The sequence below is a fragment of the Balaenoptera musculus genome, chromosome 5 (genome assembly GCF_009873245.2).
Source record: "Balaenoptera musculus isolate JJ_BM4_2016_0621 chromosome 5, mBalMus1.pri.v3, whole genome shotgun sequence".
In the NCBI taxonomy this organism is placed as follows: Eukaryota; Metazoa; Chordata; class Mammalia; order Artiodactyla; family Balaenopteridae; genus Balaenoptera; species Balaenoptera musculus.
Window position 1 is genome coordinate 106,602,470 of NC_045789.1, and position 24,107 is coordinate 106,626,576.

General features: G+C 38.1%; 1 protein-coding gene across 1 annotated transcript in view; it reads left to right on the top strand.

The window, feature by feature from the left end:
* Positions 1–24,107, top strand: part of ARHGEF38 (Rho guanine nucleotide exchange factor 38) — a 155,583-nt gene that overhangs the window by 64,745 nt on the left and 66,731 nt on the right. The window contains exon 3 of the mRNA XM_036853361.1: positions 20,264–20,387. Within this exon, the coding sequence (XP_036709256.1) occupies positions 20,264–20,387 (124 nt within the window). The remainder of the gene's footprint in view (positions 1–20,263; positions 20,388–24,107) is intronic.

Consider the following 24,107-nt stretch of genomic DNA (forward strand, 5'->3'; position numbering starts at 1 on the left):
AATCAATTACAGGGAAAAAATATAAGAAACACAAACACATAGGGGCTAAACAATACGTTACTAAATAACCAAGAGATCACTGAAGAAATCAAAGAGGAAATAAAAAAATACCTAGAGACAAATGACAATGAAAACACGATGATCCAAAACCTATGGTATGCAGCAAAAGCAGTTCTAAGAGGGAAGTTTATAGCTATACAAGCCTACATCAAGAAACAAGAAAAATCTCAAATAAACAATCTAACCTCACACCTAAAGTAACTAGAGAAAGAAGAACAAACAAAACCCAAAGTTAACAAAGGAAAGAAATCATAAAGATCAGAGCAGAAATAAATGAAATAGAAACAAAGAAAACTATAGCAAAGATCAATAAAACTAAAAGCTGGTTATTTGAGAAGATAAACAAAATTGATAAGCCATTAGCCAGACTCATCAAGAAAAAGAGGGAGAGGACTCAAATTAATAAAATTAGAAATGAAAAAGGAGAAGTTACAACAGACACCGGAGAAATACAAAGCATCCTAAGAAACTACTACAAGCAACTCTATGCCAATAAAATGGACAACCTGAAAGAAATGGACAAATTCCTGGGAAAGTATAACTTTCCAAGACTGAACCAGGAAGAAATAGAAAATATGAACAAACCAATCACAAGTAATGTAATTGAAACTGTGATTAAAAATCTTCCAACAAACAAAAGGCCAGGACCAGATGGCTTCACAGGTGAATTCTATCAAACATTTAGAAAAGAGCTAACACCTATCCTTCTCAAACTCTTCCAAAAACTTGCAGAGGAAGGAACACTCCCAAACTCATTCTATGAGGCCACCATCACCCTGATACCAAAACCAGACAAAGATACTACAAAAAAAGAAAACTACAGACCAATATCACTGATGAATATAGATGCAAAAATCCTCAACAAAATACTAGCAAACAGAATCCAACAACACATTAGAAGGATCCTACACCACGATCAAGTGGGATTTATCACAGCAATGCAAGAATTCTTCAATATATGCAAATCAATCAATGTGATATACCACATTAACAAATTGAAGAATAAAAACCATATGATCATCTCAATAGATGCAGAAAAAGCTTTTGACAAAATTCAACACCGATTTATGATAAAAAACTCTCCAGAAAGTGGGCATAGAGGAAACCTACCTCAACATAATAAAGGCCAAATATGACAAACCCACAGCAAACATCACTCTCAATGGTGAAAAACTGAAAGCATTTCCTCTAAGATCAGGAACAAGACAAGGATGTCCACTCTCACCACTATTATTCAACATAGTTTTGGAAGTCCTAGCCACGGCAATCAGAGAAGAAAAAGAAATAAACTGAATACAAATTGGAAATGAAGAAGTAAAACTGTCACTGTTTGCAGATGACATGATACTATACATAGAGAATCCTAAAAATGCCACCAGAAAACTACTAGAGCTAATCAATGAATTTGGTAAAGTTGCAGGATACAAATTAATGCACAGAAATCTCTTGCATTCCTATACACTAATGATGAAAAATCTGAAAGAGAAATTAAGGAAACACTCCCATTTACCATTGCAACATAAAGAATAAAATACCTAGGAATATACCTACCTAGGGAGACAAAAGACCTATATGCAGAAAACTATAAGACACTGATGAAAGAAATTAAAGATGAAACCAACAGATGGAGAGATATACCATGTTCTTGGATTGGAAGAATCAATATTGTGAAAATGACTATACTACCCAAAGCAATCTACAGATTCAATGCAATCCCTATCAAATTACCAATGGCATTTTTTACAGAACTAGAAGAAAAAATCTTCAAAATTGTATGGAGACACAAAAGACCCCGAATAGCCAAAGCAGTCTTGAGGGAAAAAAAAAACGGAGCTGGAGGAATCAGACACCCTGGCTTCAGACTATATTACAAAGCTACAGTAATCAAGACAATATGGTACTGGCACAAAAACAAAAATACAGATCAATGGAACAGGACAGAAAGCCCAGAGATAAACCCACACACATATGGTCACCTTATCTTTGATAAAGGAGGCAAGAATATACAATGGAAAAAAGACAGTCTCTTCAATAAGTGGTGCTGGGAAAACTGGACAGCTACATGTAAAAGAATGAAATTAGAACACTCCCTAACATCATACACAAAAATAAACTCAAAATGGATTAAAGACCTAAATTTAAGGCCAGACACTACAAAACTGTTAGAGGAAAACATAGGAAGGACACTCTTTGACATAAATCACAGCAAGATCTTTTTGGATCCACCACCTCCTAGAGTAATGGAAATAAAAACAAAAATAAAGAAATGGGACCTAATGAAACTTAAAAGCTTTTGCACAGCAAAGGAAACCATAAACAAGACGAAAAGACAACCCTCAGAATGGGAGAAAATATTTGCAAACGAATTAACGGACAAAGGATTAATCTCCAAAATATATAAACAGCTCATTCAGCTCAATATTAAAGAAACAAACAACCCAATCCAAAAATGGGCAGAAGACCTAAATAGACATTTCTACAAAGAACACATACAGATGGCCAAGAAGCACATGAAAAGCTGCTCAACATCACTAAATATTAGAGAAATGCAAATCAAAACTACAATGAGGTATCACCTCACACCAGTTCGAATCGGCATCATCAGAAAATCTACAAACAACAAATGCTGGAGAGGGTGTGGAGAAAAGGGAACCCTCTTGCACTGTTGGTGGGAATGTAAATTGATACAGCCACTATGGAGAACAGTATGGAGGTTCCTTAAAAAACTAAAAATAGAATTATCATATGATCCAGCAATCCCACTACTGGACATATACCCAGAGAAAACCATAATTCATAAAGACACATGCACCCCAATATTCATTGCAGCACTATTTACAATAGCCAGGTCATGGAAGCAACCTAAATGCCCATGGACAGATGAATGGATAAAGAAGAGGTGGTACATATATACAATGGAATATTACTCAGCCATAAAAAGGAACGAAATTGGGTCATTTGTTGAGATGTGGATGCATCTAGAAACTGTCATACAGAGTGAAGTAAGTCAGAAAGAGAAAAACAAATATCGTATATTAAGGCATGTATGTGGAACCTAGAAAAATGGTACAGATGAACCGGTTTGCAGGGCAGAAGTTGAGACACAGATGTAAGAACAAACGTACGGACACCAAGGGGGGAAAGCCATGGGGGGGTGGGGATAGTGGTGTGATGAATTGGGCGATTGGGATTGACATGTATACACTGATGTGTATAAAATTGATGACTAATAAGAACCTGCTGTATAAAAAAATATATAAAATAAAATTCAAAAATTAAAAAAGAAAACTAATACAAAAAAAAAAAAGAAAGAAAATACACATTTTGCAAACTAGTAAATGGGGCAAACAAATTTTTTTTAAAAATTCAGTCCAGGGTTTCCCTCATGGCGCAGTGGTTGAGAGCCCACCTGCCAGTGCAGTGGACGTGGGTTCGAGCCCTGGTCCGGGAAGATCCCACATGCTGTGGAGCAGCTGGGCCCATGTGCCACAGCTGCTGAGCCTGCACTCTGGAGACCGTGAGCCGCAACTACGGAGTCCACGTGGTACAATTACTGAAGCCCGTGTGCCTAGAGCCCATGCTCTGCAACAAGAGAAGCCACCACAATGAGAGGCCCGCACAGCGCAACAAACAATAGCCCCCTCTCACTGTAACTAGAGAAAGCCCGTGAGCAGCAACGAAGACCCAATGCAGCCAAAAATAAAATAAATAAATAAAATTTTAAAAAAAAAGAATTGGTAAATGTTGAGCCAGTTCTTTCTAATATCACTAACTTTTTTCAGATATTATATCTGAAGGAAATAGATGTTCTATTGAAAAAGATAACAGTTTTGTTTGGTTTGTTGGTTTGTTTCTGCTGGTTTGTTCTTATACCTCATAAGCTCTGAGTCTAAGTATGCAGGGAGAAAAAGGATAAACACACATGAGTACATACACACACACAATAAATACTCAAGTGATCAAAGCACAAAAATGTTTACCCCATTTATTGTGCTCAGCCAGAGCCCTTAAATATAATTTTGTGGCTGACTTGGGTGCATAAAAAATTTACATATTTTACTTATAATCTCATTGGTTGTTTCAAACAGTTTCCAAATTATTTTTTCTTGTGTTTCCACAATGTAACTCAGGGTTTATTCTAAAAGAATTTCTAAAGGGTCACAAAACCTACTGAATCTTCAACTCAGAAGGGCTATTCCTAGCGGTACTATTTGTCTTCTGAGCATTTCATATAAAATTCTAAGTAGGAAAGGACAGGGAGCCCGAAGACCACCTCCAACTGCCACCAAGGAACTCTTTCCTGCCTGTCCGTGAGTTAAGGCAAGCAAGAGAAACAAAGCAGGGACCCTTGGTCTACTCTCTACCTTTTATCCGAGGATATCAATATGAGCACCTTCCTTTTCTATTATTAGTCAAAACAAAGTTTGGGATGAACTTCTCAATCCTCTACCTTTTTCAGAGGCCTCCGGAAGTTCTCAGATTTGACCACAGTCTCTGGTCTGGCCTTCACTCACCTCTCTTGGCTCTGTTCCTCCTCTTGTTCATGCTGAGAAGTCTGTCCCAGGGTCCCAGCCTTACTTTCTGCAAAGGGATGGACATCCCTGCACTGATATAGGCCTGTCCACATCAATGTCTTCTGGCCTGGAACGTTTCCAGGCAGGTATCAGGTAACTTGGGCATTGTTTGTTATTGTTACCTTGCCTTCCTTTTTTTTTTTTTAACATTTTTACTAAAATATGTTAATATAATTGCTTTACAATGTTGTGTTAGTTTCTGCTGTATAACAAAGTGAATCAGCTACATATATACATATATCTCCATATCCCCTCACTCTTGTGTCTCCTTCCCACCCTCCCTATCCCACCCCTATAGGTGGTCACAAAGCACCGAGCTGATCTCCTTGTGCTATGCAGCTGCTTCCCACTAGCTATTTTACAATTGGTAGTGTATATATGTCCATGCCACTCTCTCACTTCGTCCCAGCTTACCCTTCCCCCTCCCCATGTCCTCAAGTCCATTCTCTATGTGTGCATCTTTATTCCTGTCCTGCTCCTAGATTCATCATAACCATATTTTTTGAGATTCCATATATATGTGTTCGCATACTGTATTTGATTTTCTCTTTCTGACTTACTTTACTCTGTATGACAGACTCTAGGTCCATCCGCCTAAATACAAATAACACTATTTCATTCCTTTTTATGGCTGAGTAATGTTCCATTGTATAAATGTGCCATATCTTCTTTATCCATTTATCTGTCAATGAACATTTAGGTTGCTTCCATGTCCTGGCTATAGTAAATAGTGCTGCAATGAACATTGTGGTACATGTCTCTTTTTGAATTATGGTTTTTTCAGGGAATATGCCCAGTAGTGGGATTGCTGGGTCATATGGTAGCTCTATTTTTAGCTTTTAAGGGAACCTCCATACTGTTCTCCATAGTGGTTGTATCAATTTACATTCCCACCAACAGTGCAGGAGGGTTCCCTTTTCTCCACACCCTCTCCAGCATTTATTGTTTATAGATTTTTTGATGATGGCCATTCTGACTGGTGTGAGGTGATACCTCATTGTAGTTTTGATTTGCATTTCTCTAATAATTAGTGATGTTGAGCAGCTTTTCATGTGCTTCTTGGCCATCTGTATGTGTTCTTTGGAGAAATGTCTATTTAGGTCTTTGGCCCATTTTTTGATTGGGTTGTTCGTTTTTTTCATATTGAGCTTCATGAGCTGCTTGTAAATTTTTGAGATTAATCCTTTGTCAGTTGTTTCATTTGCAAATATTTTCTCCCATTCTGAGGGTTGTCTTTTCATCTTTATGGTTTCCTTTGCTGTGCAAAAGCTTTTAAGTTTATTAGGTCCCGTTGTTTATTTTTGTTCTTATTTCCATTTCTCTAGGAGGTGTGTCAAAAACGATCTTGTTGTGATTTATGTCATAGAGTGTTCTGCCTATGTTTTCCTCTAAGAGTTTTATAGTGTCTGGCCTTAGACTTAGGTCTTTAATCCATTTTGAGTTTATTTTTGTGTATGGTGTTAGGGAGTGTTCTAATTTCATTCTTTTACATGTAGCTGTCCAGTTTTCCCAGCACCACTTCTTGAAGAGGCTTTCTTTTCTCCAATGTATATTCTTGCCTCCTTTATCACAGATAAGGTGACCATATATGTGTGGGTTTATCTCTGGGCTTTCTATCGTGTTCCATTGATCGATATTTCTGTTTTTGTGCCAGTACCATACTGTCTTGATTACTGTAACTTTGTAGTATAGTCTGAAGTCAGCAAGCTTGATTCCTCCAGCTCCGTTTTTCTTTCTCAAGATTGCTTTTGCTATTCAGGGTCTTTTGTGTTTCCATACATACTGTGAAATTTCTTGTTCTAGTTCTGTGAAAAATGCCATTGGTAGTTTGATAGGGATTGCATTGAATCTGTAGATTGCTTTGGGTAGTGTCATTTTCAAGTTGTTGATTCTTCCAGTCCAAGAACATGGTATATCTCTCCATCTGTTTCAATCATCTTTAATTTCTTTCATCAGTGTCTTATAGTTTTCTGCATACTGGTCTTTTGTGTCCTTAGGTAGGTTTATTCCTAGATATTTTATTCTTTTTGTTGCAATGGTAAATGGGAGTGTTTCCTTAATTTCTCTTTCAGATTTTTCATCATTAGTGTATAAGAATGCAAGAAATTTCTGTGCATTAATTTTGTATCCTGCTACTTTACCAAATACATTGATTAGCCCTTGTAGTATGCTAGTAGAATCTTTAAGATTCCCTATGTATAGTATCATGTCATCTGCAAACAGTGACAGTTTTACTTCTTCTTTTCCAGTTTGGACTCCTTTTATTTCTTTTTCTTCTCTGATTGCTGTGGCTAAAACTTCCAAAACTATGTTGAATAATAATGGTAAGAGTGGGGCATCCATGTCTTGTTCCTGATTTTACAGGAAATGGTTTCAGTTTTTCACCATTGAGAATGATGTTTGCTGTGGGTTTGTCATATATGGCCTTTATTATGTTGAGGTAAGTTCCCTCTATGCCTACTTTCTGGAGAGTTTTTATCATAAATGGGTATTGAATTTTGTCGAAAGCTTTTTCTGCATCTATTGAGATTATCATGTGGTTTTTATCCTTCAGTTTGTTAATATGGTGTATCACATTGATTGATTTGTGTATATTGAAGAATCCTTGCATTCCTGGGATAAACCCCACTTGATCATGGTGTATGATCCATTTAATGTGCTGTTGGATTCTGTTTGCTAGTATTTTGTTGAGGATTTTTGCATCATTGTTCATCAGTGTTATGGGCCTGTAGTTTTCTTATTTTGTGACATCTTTGTCTGGTTTTGGTGTCAGGGTGATGGTGGCCTCGTAGAATGAGTTTGGGAGTGCTCCTCCCTCTGCTATATTTTGGAAGAGTTTGAGAAGGATAGGTGTTAGCTCTTCTCTAAATGTTTGATAGAATTCACCTGTGAAGCCATCTGGTCCTGGGCTTTTGTTTGTTGGAAGATTTTTCATCATAGTTTCAATTTCAGTGTTTTTGATTGGTCTGTTTATATTTTCTATTTCTTCCCTGGTTCAGACTCGGAAGGTTGTGCTTTTATAAGAATTTGTCCATCTCTTCCAGGTTGTCCATTTTATTGGAATATAGTTGCTTGTAGTAATCTCTCATGATCCTTTGTATTTCTGCAGTGTCAGTTGTTACTTCTCCTTTTTCACTTCTAATTCTGTTGATCTGAGGCTTCCCCCCTTTCTTTCCTGATGAGTCTGGCCAGTGGTTTAGCAACTTTGTTTATCTTCTCATAGACCAGCTTTTAGTTTTATTGATCTTTGTTATTGTTTTCTCCATTTCTTTTTCATTTATTTCTGATAGACTTTTATGATTTCTTTCCTTCTGCTAACTTTGGGTTTTTTTTCCTCTTTCTCTAATTGCTTTAGGTGTAAAGTTAGATTGTTTATTTGAGATTTTTCTTTTTCATGATGTAGGATTGTATTGCTATAAACTTCCCTCTTAGAACTGCTTTTGCTACATCTCATAGGCTTTGGGTCATCGTGTTTTCATTGTCATTTGTTTCTAGATATTTTTTGATTTCCTCTTTGATTTCTTCAGTGATCTCTTAGTTATTTAGTAGTGTATTGTTTAGCCTCCATGTGTTTGTATTTTTTACAGAGTTTTTCCTGTAATTGATATATAGTCTCACAGCATTGTGGCCAGAAAAGATACTTGATATGATTTCAATTTTCTTAAATTTACCAGGGCTTGATTTCTGACCCAAGACATCATCTATCCTGGAGAATGTTCCATGAGCACTTGAGAAGAAAGTGTATTCTGTTGTTTTTGGATGGAATGTCCTATAAATATCAGTTAAGTCCATCTTGTTTAATATATCATTTAAAGCTTGTGTTTCCTTATTTATTTTCATTTTGGATGATCTGTCCATTGGTGAAAGTGGGGTGTTAAAGTCCCCTACTATGATTGTGTTACTGTCTATTTCCCCTTTTATGGCTGTTAGCATTTGCCTTATGTATTGAGGTGCTCCTATGTTGGGTGCATAAATATTTACAATTCTTATATCTTTTTCCTGGATTGGTCCCTTGATCATTATGTATTGTCCATCTTTGTCTCTTGTAATAGTCTGTGTTTTATAGTCTATTTTGTCTGATATGAGAATTGCTACTCCAGCTTTCTCTTAATTTCCTTTTGCATGGAATATCTTTTTCCATCCCCTCACTTTCAGTCTATGTGTGTCCCTAGGTCAAAGTGGCTCTCTTGTAGACAGCATATATATGGGTCTTGTTTTTGTATCCATTCAGCCAGTCTATGTCTTTTGGTTGGAACGTTTAATCCATTTACATTTAAGGTAATTATTGATATATATGTTCCTATTACCATTTTCTTAATGGTTTTGGGTTTGTTCTTGTAGGTCTTTTCCTTCTCTTGTGTTACCTGCCTAGAGAAGTTCCTTTAGCATTTGCTGTAAAGCTGGTTTGGTGGTGCTGAATTCTCTTAGCTTTTGCTTGTCTGTAAAGGTTTCAATTTCTCTGTCGAATCTGAATGAGATCCTTGCTGGGTAGAGTAATCTTGGTTGTAGGCTTTTCCCTTTCATCGCTTTAAATATGTCCTGCCACTCCCTTCTGGCCTGCAGATTTTCTGCTGAAAGATCAGCTGTTAACCTTATGGTGATTCCCTTGCATGTTATTTGTTGCTTTTCCCTTGCTGCTTTTAATATTTTTTCTTCATATTTAATTTTGATAGTTTAATTCACATGTGTCTTGCATGTTTCTCCTTGGATTTATCCTGTATAGGACTCTCTGTGCTTCCTGGACTTGTTTATTTCCTTTCCCATGTTAGGGAAGTTTTCAACTATAATCTCTTCAAACATTTTCTCAGACCCCCTCCTTTTATCTTCTTCTTCTGGGGCCCCTATAATTCGAATGTTGCTGTGTTTAATGTTGTCCCAGAGGTCTCTGAGACTGTCCTCAGTTCTTTTCATTCTTTTTTCTTTATTCTGCTCTGCAGCAGTTATTTCCACGATTTTATCTTACATGTCACTTATCTATTCTTTTGCCTCAGTTATTCTTCTATTGATTCCTTCGAGAGAATTTTTAGTTTCATTTATTGTGTTGTTCATCATTGTTTGTTTGCTCTTTAGTTCTTCTAGGTCCTTGTTAAACATTTCTTGTATTTTCTCCATTCTATTTCCAAGATTTTGGATCATCTTTACTATCATTACTCTGAATTCTTTTTCAGGTAGACTGCCTGTTTCCTCTTTATTTGTTTGCTCTGGTGGGGTTTTACCTTGCTCCTTCATCTGCTGTGTGTTTCTCTGTCTTCTCATTTTGCTTAACTTACTGTTTGGGGGTCTCCTTTTCACAGGCAGCAGGTTTGTAGTTCCTGTTGTTTTTTGTGTCTGCCCCCAGTGTGTAAGGTTGGTTCAATGGGTTGTGTAGGCTTCCTGGTGGAGGGGACTGGTGCCTGTGTTCTGGTGGGTGGGGATGGATCTTGTCTTTCTGGTGGGCAGGGCTATGTCTGGTGCTGTGTTTTGGGTTGTCTGTGAACTTAGTATGATTTTAGGCATCCTCTCTGCTAATGGGTGGGGTTGTGTTCCTGTCCTGCTAGTTGTTTGGCATAGGGTGTCCAGCACTGTAGGTTGCTGGTTGTTGGGTGGAGCTGGGTCTCAGCGTTGAGATGGAGATCTCTGGGAGAGGTCTTACTGATTGATATTATGTTGGGCTGTAGTTCTCTGGTGGTCCAATGTCCTGAACTCGGCTCTCCTGCCTCAGAGGCTCAGGCCTGACACCAGGCCAGAGCACCAAGACCCTGTGAGCCACACAGCTGAGAAGAAAAGGGAGAAAAAATAAATAAATAATAAAATAAATAAATATAAATAAAATAAAATTATTTAAAATAAAAAAATGTAAAAAGTATAATAATAAAAAATAAGAAGAGAGCAACCAAACCAATAAACGAATCCACCAATGATAACAAACACTTAAAACTATACTAAGGTAAACATAAAAATCAGAAACAAGTCAGTCATAGACAGAAAACCCCAAGTCTACAGTTGCTCCCAAATTCCACCGCTTCAATTTTGGGATGCTTTGTTGTCTATCCAGGTATTCCACAGATGCAGGGTACACCAAATTGATTGTGGGGATTTAATCCGCTGCTCCTGAGGGTGCATGGAGAAATTTCCCTTTCTCTTCTTTGTTCGCACAGCTCTTGGGTTTCAGCTTTGGTTATGACCCCATCTCTGCGTGTAGGTCGCCCTCAGGCATCTGTTCCCGCCCAGACAGGATGCGGTTAAAGCAGTGGCTGATTAGGGGGCTCTGGATCACTCATGCTGGGGGGAGGGAGGGGTAATGTAGTTATAATTGGAATGCGGGGCGAGCCTGTGGCGTGGCAGCAGAGGCCGACATGACGTTGCAACAGCCTGAGGCGTGCCGTGTGTTCTCCCGGGGAACTTGTCCCTGGATCACAGGACCGTGGCACTGGCAGGCTGCACAGGCTCCCAGGAGGGGAGGTGTGGAGAGTGACCTGTGCTTGCACACAGATTTTTTTGGTGGCTGCAGCAGCAGCGTTAGCGTTTCATGCCCGTCTCTGGGATCTGAGCTGATAGCCTGAGCTCACACCTGTCTCTGGAGCTCATTAGGCGGTGCTCTGCCTTCTTTGGGCAGATGGGGAAGGAAGCCCCTTTCTTTGTGCACACCGAAACAATGGTCTCTTGCCTCTTCGGCAGCTGCAGACTTTTTCCCGGACTCCCTCCCGGCTAGCTGTGGCGCACTAGCCCCCTTCAGGCTGTGTTCACGCAGCCAACCCCAGTCCTCTCCCTGGGATCTGACCTCTGAAGCCCGAGCCTCAGCTCCCAGCCCCTGCCCGCCCCGGCGGGTGAGCAGACAAGCCTCTCGGGCTGCTGAGTGCTGGTCGGCACTGATCCTCTGTGCGGAAATCTCTCCGCTTTGCCCTCTGCACCCCTGTGGCTGTGCTCTCCTCTGTGGCACCGAAGCTTCCCCTCCGCCCACCTTCCTGTCCCCACCAGTGAAGGGGCTTCCTAGTGTGTGGAAACTTTTCCTCCTTCACGGCTCCCTCCCAGAGGTGCAGGTCCCATCCCTATTCTTTTGTCTCTGTTTTTTCTTTTTTCTTTTGCCCTACCCAGGTACGTGGGGTGTTTCTTGCCTTTTGGGAAGTCTGAGGTCTTCTGCCAGCATTCAGTAGGTGTTCTGTAGGAGTTGTTCCACATGTAGATGTATTTTTGATGTATTTGTGGGGAGGAAGGTTATCTCCACGTCTTATTCCTCCGCCATCTTGAAGGTTCCCCCTACTTGGGCATTTAGCTGCACGATTGGTTAAAAGACTTGCTGTCTAGCTGTGATATTGATTCAACTTGCAGTCTGACTCAATTAGCCAGTTTAGAATCTAGCTTCACAGCAGGAAATTTCACACAGACAAATCAGTAGTTTAGAGAAAACTGATGAAATAATGGCTAGTTTACCCTGAAAAGCTTTGTAATCTAGAAGCCAACTGTCTGAGTGAATGCCATCGTAATTAGATAATTATCCTAGCCCTGTGGGTGCCAGGGCCTTCTGCCAACATCCTCTTTTCCCACTTGCTGCAATTTCTGTCTCACAAGCCATCCTCTCCTCAGTTGCCTCACTAAAAAATAAAACTAGAACTGATTCTTCCCTCTCATAACATCCCCATTGGGTCCCCACTTCCTAGGGTTGTTTTTTTTTTTAACACATTTTCACCATTCCTCCACTCTCACCTTACTTGTTACAGTTAAAATCTTAATATCATTGCTCTTTTAGGTTTCAACATTAATAATGGAGCAAACTAATTTAGTGAATACATCCAGGTCTCACCACAATGCTGTGCATGGGAGTGCCATATAGAAAGGATAGATGGGACCCAGGTTTTGTTAGACTGAGTCAGATGATGTCCAAGGTGGATTTCCCCTATATGAATTCTAATATAGGGTCCAAAATTGGACGCTATATTGAGTCTAGACTTACTGCCAAACCATACCAAACAGAAATACTGAAGTCTTTTCTAGAAACAATTTCCAGAGAAGAGTTTGGTTGGTGGGAATCACCATGGTCCTCAAAAGCAATGTTATTTATTTTCTTCCTTCTTCTACAGTTGTTGTATATATGTCTGGAACATTAAAGTTCTGTGATTTTGATCATCAAATTAGAAGCTTAAAAATGTATTTCCAAATTGAGGTCAGGGCAGTAATATCCAGCTGAGGGTTTTTAATGCATTGGTTATTAGAAGAAAATAATGTTTGTATTTGCTGGTACAATTTACCAAGACTTGTTAAAAGCCTTAAGAAACATTAATAACTTTAGCTCAACAATTACACTTATTTCCTAATTTCATAAGTAAATAATCATAGGTGTGAACAGGTTTTAGCCAGGAGAGCTGCTTATAATAGTGAAAAAGGCAATTTATCTAGATTTCAAATATTTAATGACTGGTTAATTAGACTACAGTATTTCCACATAATATTGACATTTAAAATGTTGCAATTGTGGAAAATTAATGACATGAAAAGATGTTCATGTTATGCTAAGTTAAAAAAACTAAAATTTTAAAACATTATTTGAAGTATATAAATCTGTTGTACAGATGTACACACACAGAGAGAGAACAACAATTAAGCAGGACATACCTCACAATATCAATGGTTATTTCTGTGTGGTAGAATAATATGCAATTGTATTTTCTTTCTTTTACTTAGCTACCTATCTTTAATTTTCTACAATAAACATGAACTACTTTTATGAAAATAGCTTATTTTTTTTTTAAACAGTTTGTTTCTTAGCTTCTTTTCAATGTCCACTTTTAAAGGTGTTTGTGGTTGGGGTCTGCACAATACCTAAGAATGTTTGGTGATTCCTGTCTGTGACTAGGTTTAGGATGAGTGTCCCAAGGCTCATTAAGCAGAATACAGTAAACAGGGATTTCCCAAGTGTAAACGAAGGGGGAAGTGGAGCCTTTGTCAGCAAATCTTCAGTATACTAACAGCCAAACTGAGCACAACAGTTTGTCTCTGTAGATAAAATTAAGCAGAAAATTATCAAATATCCACTTAATGTGATATTCTGAACAACGAAATTAGGTGATTTTGATTTTTTTCTTTAAACCACTTTTGATTTCCTCATACTTGTTATTCAGAGCCCAGTAAAGAACAAGAACATTTATTGATGGCTCCCACAGACAAAATAGATCGTTTGAATTATAGTGATTCAATTCAATTCAAACTGTCAAACTTTTATTGAGTGCTAGGTGTGAGCCTTGCACTGTATTAGACACAGGGTCGTATTCAAATAACTCACAAAGACAATGTCCTGGAGGGACTCACAGTTTTTACATAAAGACAGATAAATTAATAAATAACTCATATGTATAAAATAGGCTTCAATGTAAGCACTGGGTAATCAAAGCAAGAGTCGTGGAAGCATAGGAGAGGGAGAGGTTCATTCCAACCAAGGGAGCAAGAAAGTTTTCTTAGAGGAAGTGCGATTTTGGCTAGAAATAAAGAGAAGTGTATTAGTCCCCTGTTGGTTAGAGGCAACAAGTAAAATTCCAAGTAGCTTGAATTTTACCCAAAGCAATCTACAGATTCAATGCAATCCAAATCAAATTACCAATGGCATTCTTCACAGAACTAGAACAAAAAATTTCACAATTTGTATGGAAGCACAAAAGACCCCGAATAGCCAAGGCAATCTTGAGAGAGAAAAATGGAGCTGGAGGAATCAGGCTCCCTGACTTCAGACTATACTACAAAGTTACAGTAATCAAGACAGTATGGTACTGGCACAAAAACAGAAACATAGATTAATGGAACAGGACAGAAAGCCCAGAGATAAACCCACACACATATGGTCACCTTATTTTTGATAAAGGAGGCAAGAATATACATTGGAGAAAAGACAGACTCTTCAATAAGTGGTGCTGGGAAAACTGGACAGCTACATGTAAAAGAATGAAATTAGAACACTCCCTAACACCATACACAAAAATAAACTCAAAATGGATTAAAGACCTAAATGTAAGGCCAGACACTATAAAACTCTTAGAGGAAAGTATAGGCAGAACACTCTATGACATCAATCACAGCAAGATCCTTTTTGACCCACCTCCTAGAGAAATGGAAATAAAAACAAAAATAAATAAATGGGACCTAATAAACTTAAAAGCTTTTGCACAGCAAGGAAACCATAAAGCAGATGAAAAGACAACCCTCAGCATGGGAGAAAATATTTGCAAATGAAACAACTGACAAAGGATTAATCTCAAAAATTTACAAGCAGCTCATGCAGCTCAATATGAAAAAAACAAATAACCCAATCCAAAAATGGGCAGAAGACCTAAATAGACATTTCTCCAAAGAAGATATACAGATTGCCAACAAACACATGAAAGGATGTTCAACATCACTAACTATTAGAGAAATGCAAATCAAAACTACAATGAGGTATCACCTCACACCAGTTAGAATGGGCATCATCAGAAAATCTACAAACAACAAATGCTGGAGAGGGTGTGGAGAAAAGGGAACCCTCTTGCACTGTTGGTGGGAATGTAAATTGATACAGCCACTATGGAGAACAATTTGGAGGTTCCTTAAAAAACTAAAAATAGAATTTCCAGATGATTCAGCAATCCCACTACTGGGCATATACCCAGAGAAAACCATAATTCAAAAAGACACATGCACTCCAATGTTCATTGCAGCACTATTTACAATAGCCAGGTTATGGAAGCAACCTAAATGTCCATTGACAGACGAATGGGTAAAGATTTGGTACATATATACAATGGAATATTACTCAGCCATGAAAAGGAACGAAATTGAGTCATTTGTAGAGACGTGGATGGATCTAGAGACTGTCATACAGAGTAAAGTAAGTCAGAAAGAGAAAAACAAATATCGTATATTAACGCATGTATGTGGAATCTAGAAAAATGGTACAGATGAACCAGTCTGCAGGGCAGAAGTTGAGACACAGATGTAGAGAACAAACATATGGACACCAAGGGGGGAAAACCCCGGTGGGGTGGGGATGGTGGTGTGCTGAATTGGGCGATTGGGATTGACATGTATACAGTGATGTGTATAAAATTGATGACTGATTTAAAAAAAAAAAAAAAAAAACAGAGTCATGTACCACAATGTTCATTGCAGCACTGTTTACAATAGCCAGGACATGGAAGCAACCTAAGTGTCCATCGACAGATGAATGGATAAAGAAGATGTGGCACATATATACAGTGGAATATTACTCAGCTGTAAAAAGAAACAAAACTGAGTTATTTGTAGTGAGGTGCATGGACCTAGAGTCTGTCATACCGAGTGAAGTAAGTCAGAAAGAGAAAAATGAATACCATATGCTCACACATATATATGGAATCTAAAAAAAAAAAGAAAAAGGTACTGATGAACCTAGTGGCAGGGCAGGAATAAAAATGTAGAAAAAAAGAAAAGGCCGTTTATCACTTTCTGTAATAAGGATGTCTTGGTTTAGGCAATGTAGACCCAGGAGCTCACATGACGATGTCACACTTAGCTTCCCTCTCTGTGTTGACTTTACTACAGTCAAGCTCTCCACAAAGATGACTGCTGAAGACAGAAATTTACATATTTAGGGCTGACAATCCAGGCCCTTCTGTTTCCCAACAACCATTTTTAAAAATCAGTGAAGCTCCTCATTTGCTATGCTTTGGCACCTGTCATCCTAGGCCAATTGCTGTGGCCAGCAGGTCACATGCCCACCACTGGAGGGAGTAGGGAGGGGTCAGGCACCATGAGTGATAATTCCACCAGATCAGGTAGAGCTGGGGAGCTGTGGCTTCTCCCAAAAAAAGCAACAGAAAGGACAGAAAGATGGGCAAAACTACTGGACAGATACTACCATTACCATATTCCATTTCAGATGTGTAGAATGTTTTAAGTTATTTGGGGGCAAAGCGTTTGTAAGCAAAGGGAAGAGCTTGGGCTGGGATGTGAATGCAGGAAAATGCAACGAAAGCTTTTGAAAACAGTGAGTATAAGGTGCTGGTGGTAACAGAGTAATCCAATACCAGTGATTACAGTCTCTGAATTGATAAAGTTTTATAGGTGTGTTTTCTTTTACTTGGACATTTGTGCCTTGGGAGTTTTGTATACATACAACTGTAGGATCAGCAATTATTTAAATGCAATGGGAACTTGCTATTTGAAGTATTATCCTGTGAATACTTTTGGGAAGCAAAGAATTAAATTGTCACCCAAAATACTGACCTTTAATTTCTCTGTTTTGTACTTTCAAATTATTATATATTGACTTTGCTTAGAATAATGTATACTTAAAAGAAATCTTTTTACAAAAAAATGAATTTATTTTCATTTAAAATATAACTCAACCTAAGCTGAGTATTGCCCATTTCTAGTAAATAATTAATAAATGTATGTAAATGCTTCCCTGAATTTACATCAATAGTTAGAAAATCATCTACCAGTTTTAAAAGCCTATTTGGATGAGACATTTGTTCCTTGGCATATCAGTGACTAAATGTGAATTCATTTCATGATTCACAGAATCCCCATGGGCCTGTGGTGATACGGGTGATTGAAACCAGGCCAACTGATGTTTTAATCCTTTCTGTCCTTCAGAAAGAAAAGAAATCAAAACCTATGTTTTTGTTATTTAGTATTTGTTGCATTGCGCTAAGATTATAGATAGAATACAGAATTAGATCCTTGCTAAATGAATTTAAAATATAAATTAGACAAATATACAGGGTTCTGACCTTGCGAAATAAATTGTAGAACTGAAAACCTAGCGAAAAACTCAGGAACAAACTAAAAAATCCAAACAGAGATGGCAAAGTATTCTATTATTAGTTACTGCTAGTAATGGACTATGAAATAGGACTAAAAGGTCAGTTTCCAGCTCCAGCTCTGTCTTGAACTTCATAATTTAGGGCATGGTACCTCTCTTCACTCTGCATGAGTTTCCCTATCTTCAAACTGGTTCATATTTTACAGAGAAGATGGAATTGTATATGATATAATAAATATGAAGTTCCTCAGAATGAAGATTCCACAACAAAATGTAATAATAATAGGGTACACCATATGAACTACTTGCTTACAAAACAAGTAAATTAGGGATGAAATTTTATACTTTAGAAGGATTCATTTCAAAATATGATTTTAAAAAATATTAAACTAGCACATCTAAAATAAATCAATCTAGAAAAATTTGACTCATACAAAACTTTTGTAAAACATATTTTGCACTATGCAAAGTTATGCCTTTGTGATTTAATTAATACCCAATACATAAAGAAAATAATGTGTTAAATCAGTGGTACTCAGAGATATGTGGCATTTGAGCCATTTAAAATTATGATAAACAAAAAGAGCCATATAACTGTTATCTGCCTTTTAGATACTTTGTATCTATAATACTAAACATACTTACTAATACAGAAATTAGAAGTCTTGAAAATCCATAGATTTTAGGCAGAAGAGCCATGTGTGCCCTATCCTGTTAGAATGAGTGCTTAACAAAGAAACATTTTGTGAGATACTGGGTTAAAGACCCTAAGAGCTAATAATGATTTAATTATTACTAATGAGGTATGAATATATAGATAATTTCAGAATACATTTAAAAAACTGAAAAAAAAAGTTGTGTAGTCCTATAAATAAACCCACTACATACAATCACACAGAATTTGATTACAAATGAGGCTCGGAGTTTTCTTGAGAACCAGACTGATGACAGGAAGGTGAGGAATTTCCCAAGATGGTTGAAGGACATATATCCAGCCAGACTATATTGCATAGGAAACAACTGACACAGTCACAAAATTTTAAACAAGGTACAATGTGACGTATTGCTTCCATGTTGAATAACAGAACACCCTGATCAAAATAATAGCCATGTCCAGTATGCGGAACAACGTCAAGAATGGGGTCAATGTCAAAAAAGGACGGGATAAAAAAATAACGAGCAGTCTGCCTCCACCCTGTGGTGCTCCAAGCACAATGGTGCTTCAAGGACAAAGGACGACCCTGCCTGAAAAAGTTTCAGCGTCACACCCCCTACGGGACTCCTAATCGCCCTCCTCACCATGTTGCGATGGTTACGAAATCCCTGCGCCCACCTGGGCGACGCCCACCTGGGCAATGGGACCTGTCCCAAATAAGGAAAGGCATATGTCCTGTCCCACTCCAACCCTATAGAAGGAAGGTATATGTGCCTCGACCAATCAGTCGAAATTTTCACCTCGAACCATTCTTTTGTTTTCTGGCTATAAAAAGTGATCAATAGCACATGTTTGGGCTGGACTTTCCCAGACTACTAGGAAGTCGGCCCGCTGTTCCAGCAGCGACCCTTCCCTCTAATAAATTCTGTCCTCTTTACATTTTGCCTTATGTGTGGAAATTCTTTTCCAACCCGCATTCGGACCACGACACTTCCCCACTCCTAAATAGAGCTAGCTGAGAGCCTAAAAAAAGAAGCTGCAGTTGTTGACCTTCATCTCCAGAATTCTTCCAGGTCTGTCTCTTATCCTATATACCTTGTGCCCAATTTCCCTTAATTTCTTGGCTCCTTTTTTCTGATCTTTAGCTTAACTCCCTGTCTCTCTCTCACCCCTAATTTTGCCAACCTTGTTTTGGACCAGTAACTCTGCTTTTCATCTCTGAAGCTTCTCCATGACGATTATTGATGACTTGGTTATCCATCTATGACCTCATGCACAATAAGTCATGAATAAAAGGCACCTGCTCCTATTCCCTGTGGCAACCCAGCGGAGCCTGGGCCAAGCTGTTCATGACCCACTAGACACTGTTTGATTATGAAAGGAGATCTGACTTAAACTCAGGAGAAAGATTTTGAGTAAGATCCAGCAAAATCTGGGCACATAGCTCATCATACTCTTCTTGGATGGCTTAGGATCGTTGGCCAACCCTCTACAAATCATCCAATGCCTGTGACAGAGTTTGGTCTCTACTACAATTCTTGGTACATAGAAGGACTTCAGGAATTATTTAGTGAAAGGATGGGTGAATGAATAAATTATTATAAACACCAGCTATAAGATCTAGGAATGATTACACTGGTTTTTGAGGGTATGCATCAAGTTATAAAATATGATGTATCTTTAATTAGTAGAATACGTTTGGTGAAGATTTCCATTCACATTTCTTTTAGAAAAAAAAAAGCAGGAAACAACTCAGCAAATCTACTTGTCATCACTTTGAGAACATCTGTGGTTTTAAAACAGCTTTGAAAATAGTCACTTACACAGAGTAAGTTCTGACTTCTGCTGTATAAGCAGTAAGGTGTTCTAAATGCATATGCACTAGTACATACCCTCATAGAGGGCAGTTAATAAAATGCCGATTAGGGAGCCCAAATCTTCTTCACACTGTGGTTCTTACAGGAATATGTAGATGTACACTCAACTCATTAAAACTTAGTCAAAATAAAGAAAAAGAGGGAGGTAACAACAGATGCACCATCCAAATTCTTGCATGAAAAACTGCACATTTCCTCTGGAAATACCAAATAAGAATGTTTACAGAAACGGTTGATGGAAACAGCATGGGCTGGCATATAAAACGCTTACGGTTTAGCAGGAGAAAACATCCTAAATGACTGTGCCTCTCCTTCCATCAGCTGGTGCTCAGTGTTTGTGTTTCTTCAGGTTGATCAGCTGGACGTGGATAGCTTGTTTAGCAACATTGAATCGGTGCGTCAGATATCAGCCAAGCTGCTGTCATTGCTGGAAGAGGCCACGACAGACGTGGAACCGGCCATGCAAGTAATCGGTATGTTTATTCTCTTCTCGAGTTCTCCAATACGACAGGAAATAATATTTTAATGGCCTCCCGTTGCTTTGGTTTTATGTTTCTGACTCACCAAGCTTCCCAGGAGATATATAAATGCTAAACCCATCTTCAGGCTCGTTGTAATTATACAAACTCTGTATTTATTTTCAAATGAGTTTATATCCATTTGCTGCAGTCCCTCAGTAGCACTAAGCACACCATTTGCTTTTTAATTTCCAATCTTTCAACCTCTTTGCCTTCCAGATGTTCTCTCATTTGCTTTTATGGCTAACACTTACTTGATTCTTAAAGAATTAAACATTTAAATACTTTAATAGCTTTACTGATTTTAGTCACAATGTCTCTTATTCATCTTATGATTAGGAATCCATTGATTTTTGGATTGTAATTTTTTTGCATGGAAAGTTTATACGATCATTCAAACACTTAACAACTACTTTTTCCATGCTTTTCCTTTTTTTCTCTGTATTATTTGCTTTCCAAATATGTTTCTAGACAGACATAGATTATTTTCTCACTCTGATAAGATTTTGAAAAAAAATATAAAGAAATTACTGGAAAAGTCTTGGGTCAAATTTTTGTTCTCTCCATTTTCTCCATTCATTGGCCATTCATTTATTTATTCACCCAGTGAATAGCTATTAAGCAGCAGTATGTGCGATGATTCTTGGGAGCTTCAAAGGGAATATTGTGTTGTGAACTTGAAGGCAGCTGCCGCAACCAAGATATCACAGACACAGTGCCATGGAGGCTAAGAATTCTTTAAAATGTGTTGTAATCATTTTTCTATTTTACACATAATACTCAATATATGCTCATTACAAAATATTAAAACAGTTCTGGAGTACACAGCGTTATTCACCCCTCCAATGTGACTAACATCCCCTTAAGTAACCACTGTTATTGGTTTGATGTGGATCCTTTCTTTGAGACGCACACAGAGACACAAACACACATTTACACCTTATATCTTTAGTCATCCTCATTATGTCTTTGTTTGTTAATGGGAATCAGAGTATAAAAATGGCATGAAATTGATTTTGTTTCATATTTAAGGGAGGCCCAAAGTTTAATAAGCAAAGCTGATCTTATACAAAGGTGAAACAGCCTGGCTATTTGTAGTATTTTACATGCTCAAAGGCCAACCCACTCAAAAAGATTCTCCCACTGACAGGTTTAAATTCAGTCATTTCTTGTGATTATGTACTAAATGTTTGTGTTCCCCTCAAATTCATATGTTAAAGCTCTAACACCTGACATGATGGTATTAGGAGGTGAGACCTTAGGGAGGTACTTCATATTTAGATGAAGTCATGAGGGGGTTGATCCATGATGGAATTAGTGTCCTTATAAGGAGAGAAAGAGATACCAGAGTTCCCTCTCCACCATGTAAGGACTCAGGAAGGCAGCTGTCTGCAAGCCAGGAAGGAAGTCCTCACCAGGAACTGAATCTGCTGGCACCTTGATCTTGGACTTCCCAGTCTCCAGAACTGTGAGAAATAAATGTTTGTTGCTTAAGCCACTCAATCTATGTTATTTTGTTATGATAGCCCAAGCTGACTTATATAGTTTCCAAAAAATTGCAAAAATAATTTCTAAAGGAAGGACTCTTCATTATCACACTAGTGTGGATTCATTGGCCATTCATTTATTTATTCACTCAATGAATAGTTATCAAGCAGCAGCATGTGCAATAATTAAGCTGTTGTGTGACATTATCAGGGATTAAAAGATGAAAGAGATCACATTTCCTCCAAAAGTTTGCAAATAGCCCCTTGAATTGAAGACACTTGTGTAATACATCATCAGAGTATTTTCTACACTACTGCAGAACTTCAGGGGATAAAGAGACTACTTCTAGACGGGGAATCAGGGAAGAATTCTTAAAGATGTTACTTGGGCTTAAAGTATAGGTCAGATTTCAGCAAGTGAGGTCCAGATTGGGAAGACTAAGTAGAAGTAACAGCATGAACAAAACCATGGACAGGAAGTGCCAAGCGTTTAGGAAATGGTGAGTGACCAAGTCAAGCTGGCGTGAAGGACTCGTGTAAGGGAGGAGTGAGAAATGAATCTGTAAGTATAGAATAGGGACAGACCATACTTGGAATCCAAGTTTGGAAATTACTCTGCAGGTAATGCGGAGCCATTAAAAATTTTTTCAGCAAGGATGTAATGAGACACAAAAGTTTCTGGAGAAACGAAACTATAGTAGGTATGAAGAGAATGGATGGAAGGAGAAAATGAGTAAATATGTTATTATAGATAATTTAGCCATGTGATAACAAGCATCTAGGCTAAGGTGGATAAAGTGAGAATAGAAAACGGGGTCAGATTCAAGAAAAACGTGGAAAAAAGCACAAACAAAATATAGGGGTTGGTTGTATTTGCTGGAGTCAAAAGCAATTCCAGGTTTAAGGAGTCACATATCCTGATTTGCCTAGAACATTCTGGTTTTAGCCTATTCAAGCATTCAGTCCAGTTTAGCATTTGTCCTGGATTTTCTCCTTTTTAGAGGAGGATCATTATTAATAGTTGCATCACAAGAGATTTGGTAAGACCTCTATATCATACTTCAATTTCTGACGTGGCCTCTCTTAGCAGAGTGTAAGAGGCAGGTGCATTTGCCAGAGTTCTCACATGGTAACCTCTGAAAGAGAGCCCATCTCTCCTTTCCTGACCTTTCTAGTCTCAACAGTACTTACATCTTCCTTAGAAGTACGGCATACAGGGTACTGGCTGATAAAATGATGACTTTGGGCATGAGCAGCTAGCAACATCTAGCTGCTTCCTGTTTTGATGGTGGTGGGAGATGTATTTGATGCTACAAATCCTGCTGTCCACAGTACAGCAGCTAGTGATGTCATGACCCATGCTGGGTGGCCCATGCCATGAGCAGTGGGAGGCAGGAAGCCACAAGGGTGACAGTCAGTGGGCTTAGTGGGACATGTAGGGAATTAAAGATTAAGTGCAAGTGAAATATGTGTGGGAAGTGGAGGCTGAACTGTCCTGCTACAGAGTGTGTGGATGCTGTTGCTACAGTAGTTTGGTTATTTATTGTGTGATATAAATCTATCACCTTTTTATTGTCTGGTTATGCTTATCTTATTTTGCAATAAACCCTTTCAAAAGTTAAGGGTTTAATGTATGCACAGTTAATAAAAATTAAGTATTGATTTTTTATTTCTCAAGAAAGTTGATGGTCAACATATAACACACAAAATACCATTCACAAGGGGGTCATTAATGCTGTCATTGACCCATAAGATAATCAGAAGACAGAAATCTGCAGAAGAAGTAGCAACATCTACATCAAAAGTTAGTCATTATTCTTTAAAAAACATGCTCGTTATTTTAAAACATACAGTAGTCCCTCTGTATCCACAGGGATTGGTTCTAGGACCTTCTTGGATACCAAAATCCTCAGATACTCAAGTCCCCTATATAAAATGGTGCGGTATTTGCATATCATCTATGCAAACCTCCCGTATACTTTAAATCATCTATAGATTACTTATAATACCTAACACAATGTAAATGCTATATAAATAGTTGCTGGTGCCTGAAAATTCAAGTTTTGCTTTTTGGAACTTTCTGGATTTTTTTTTTCTGAATATTTTCTATCTGAGGTTAGTTGAATCCGTGGATGAGAAACCTGTGGATGTGGAGGACTGATTGTACTTGGCATTTGGCATTTGCTGT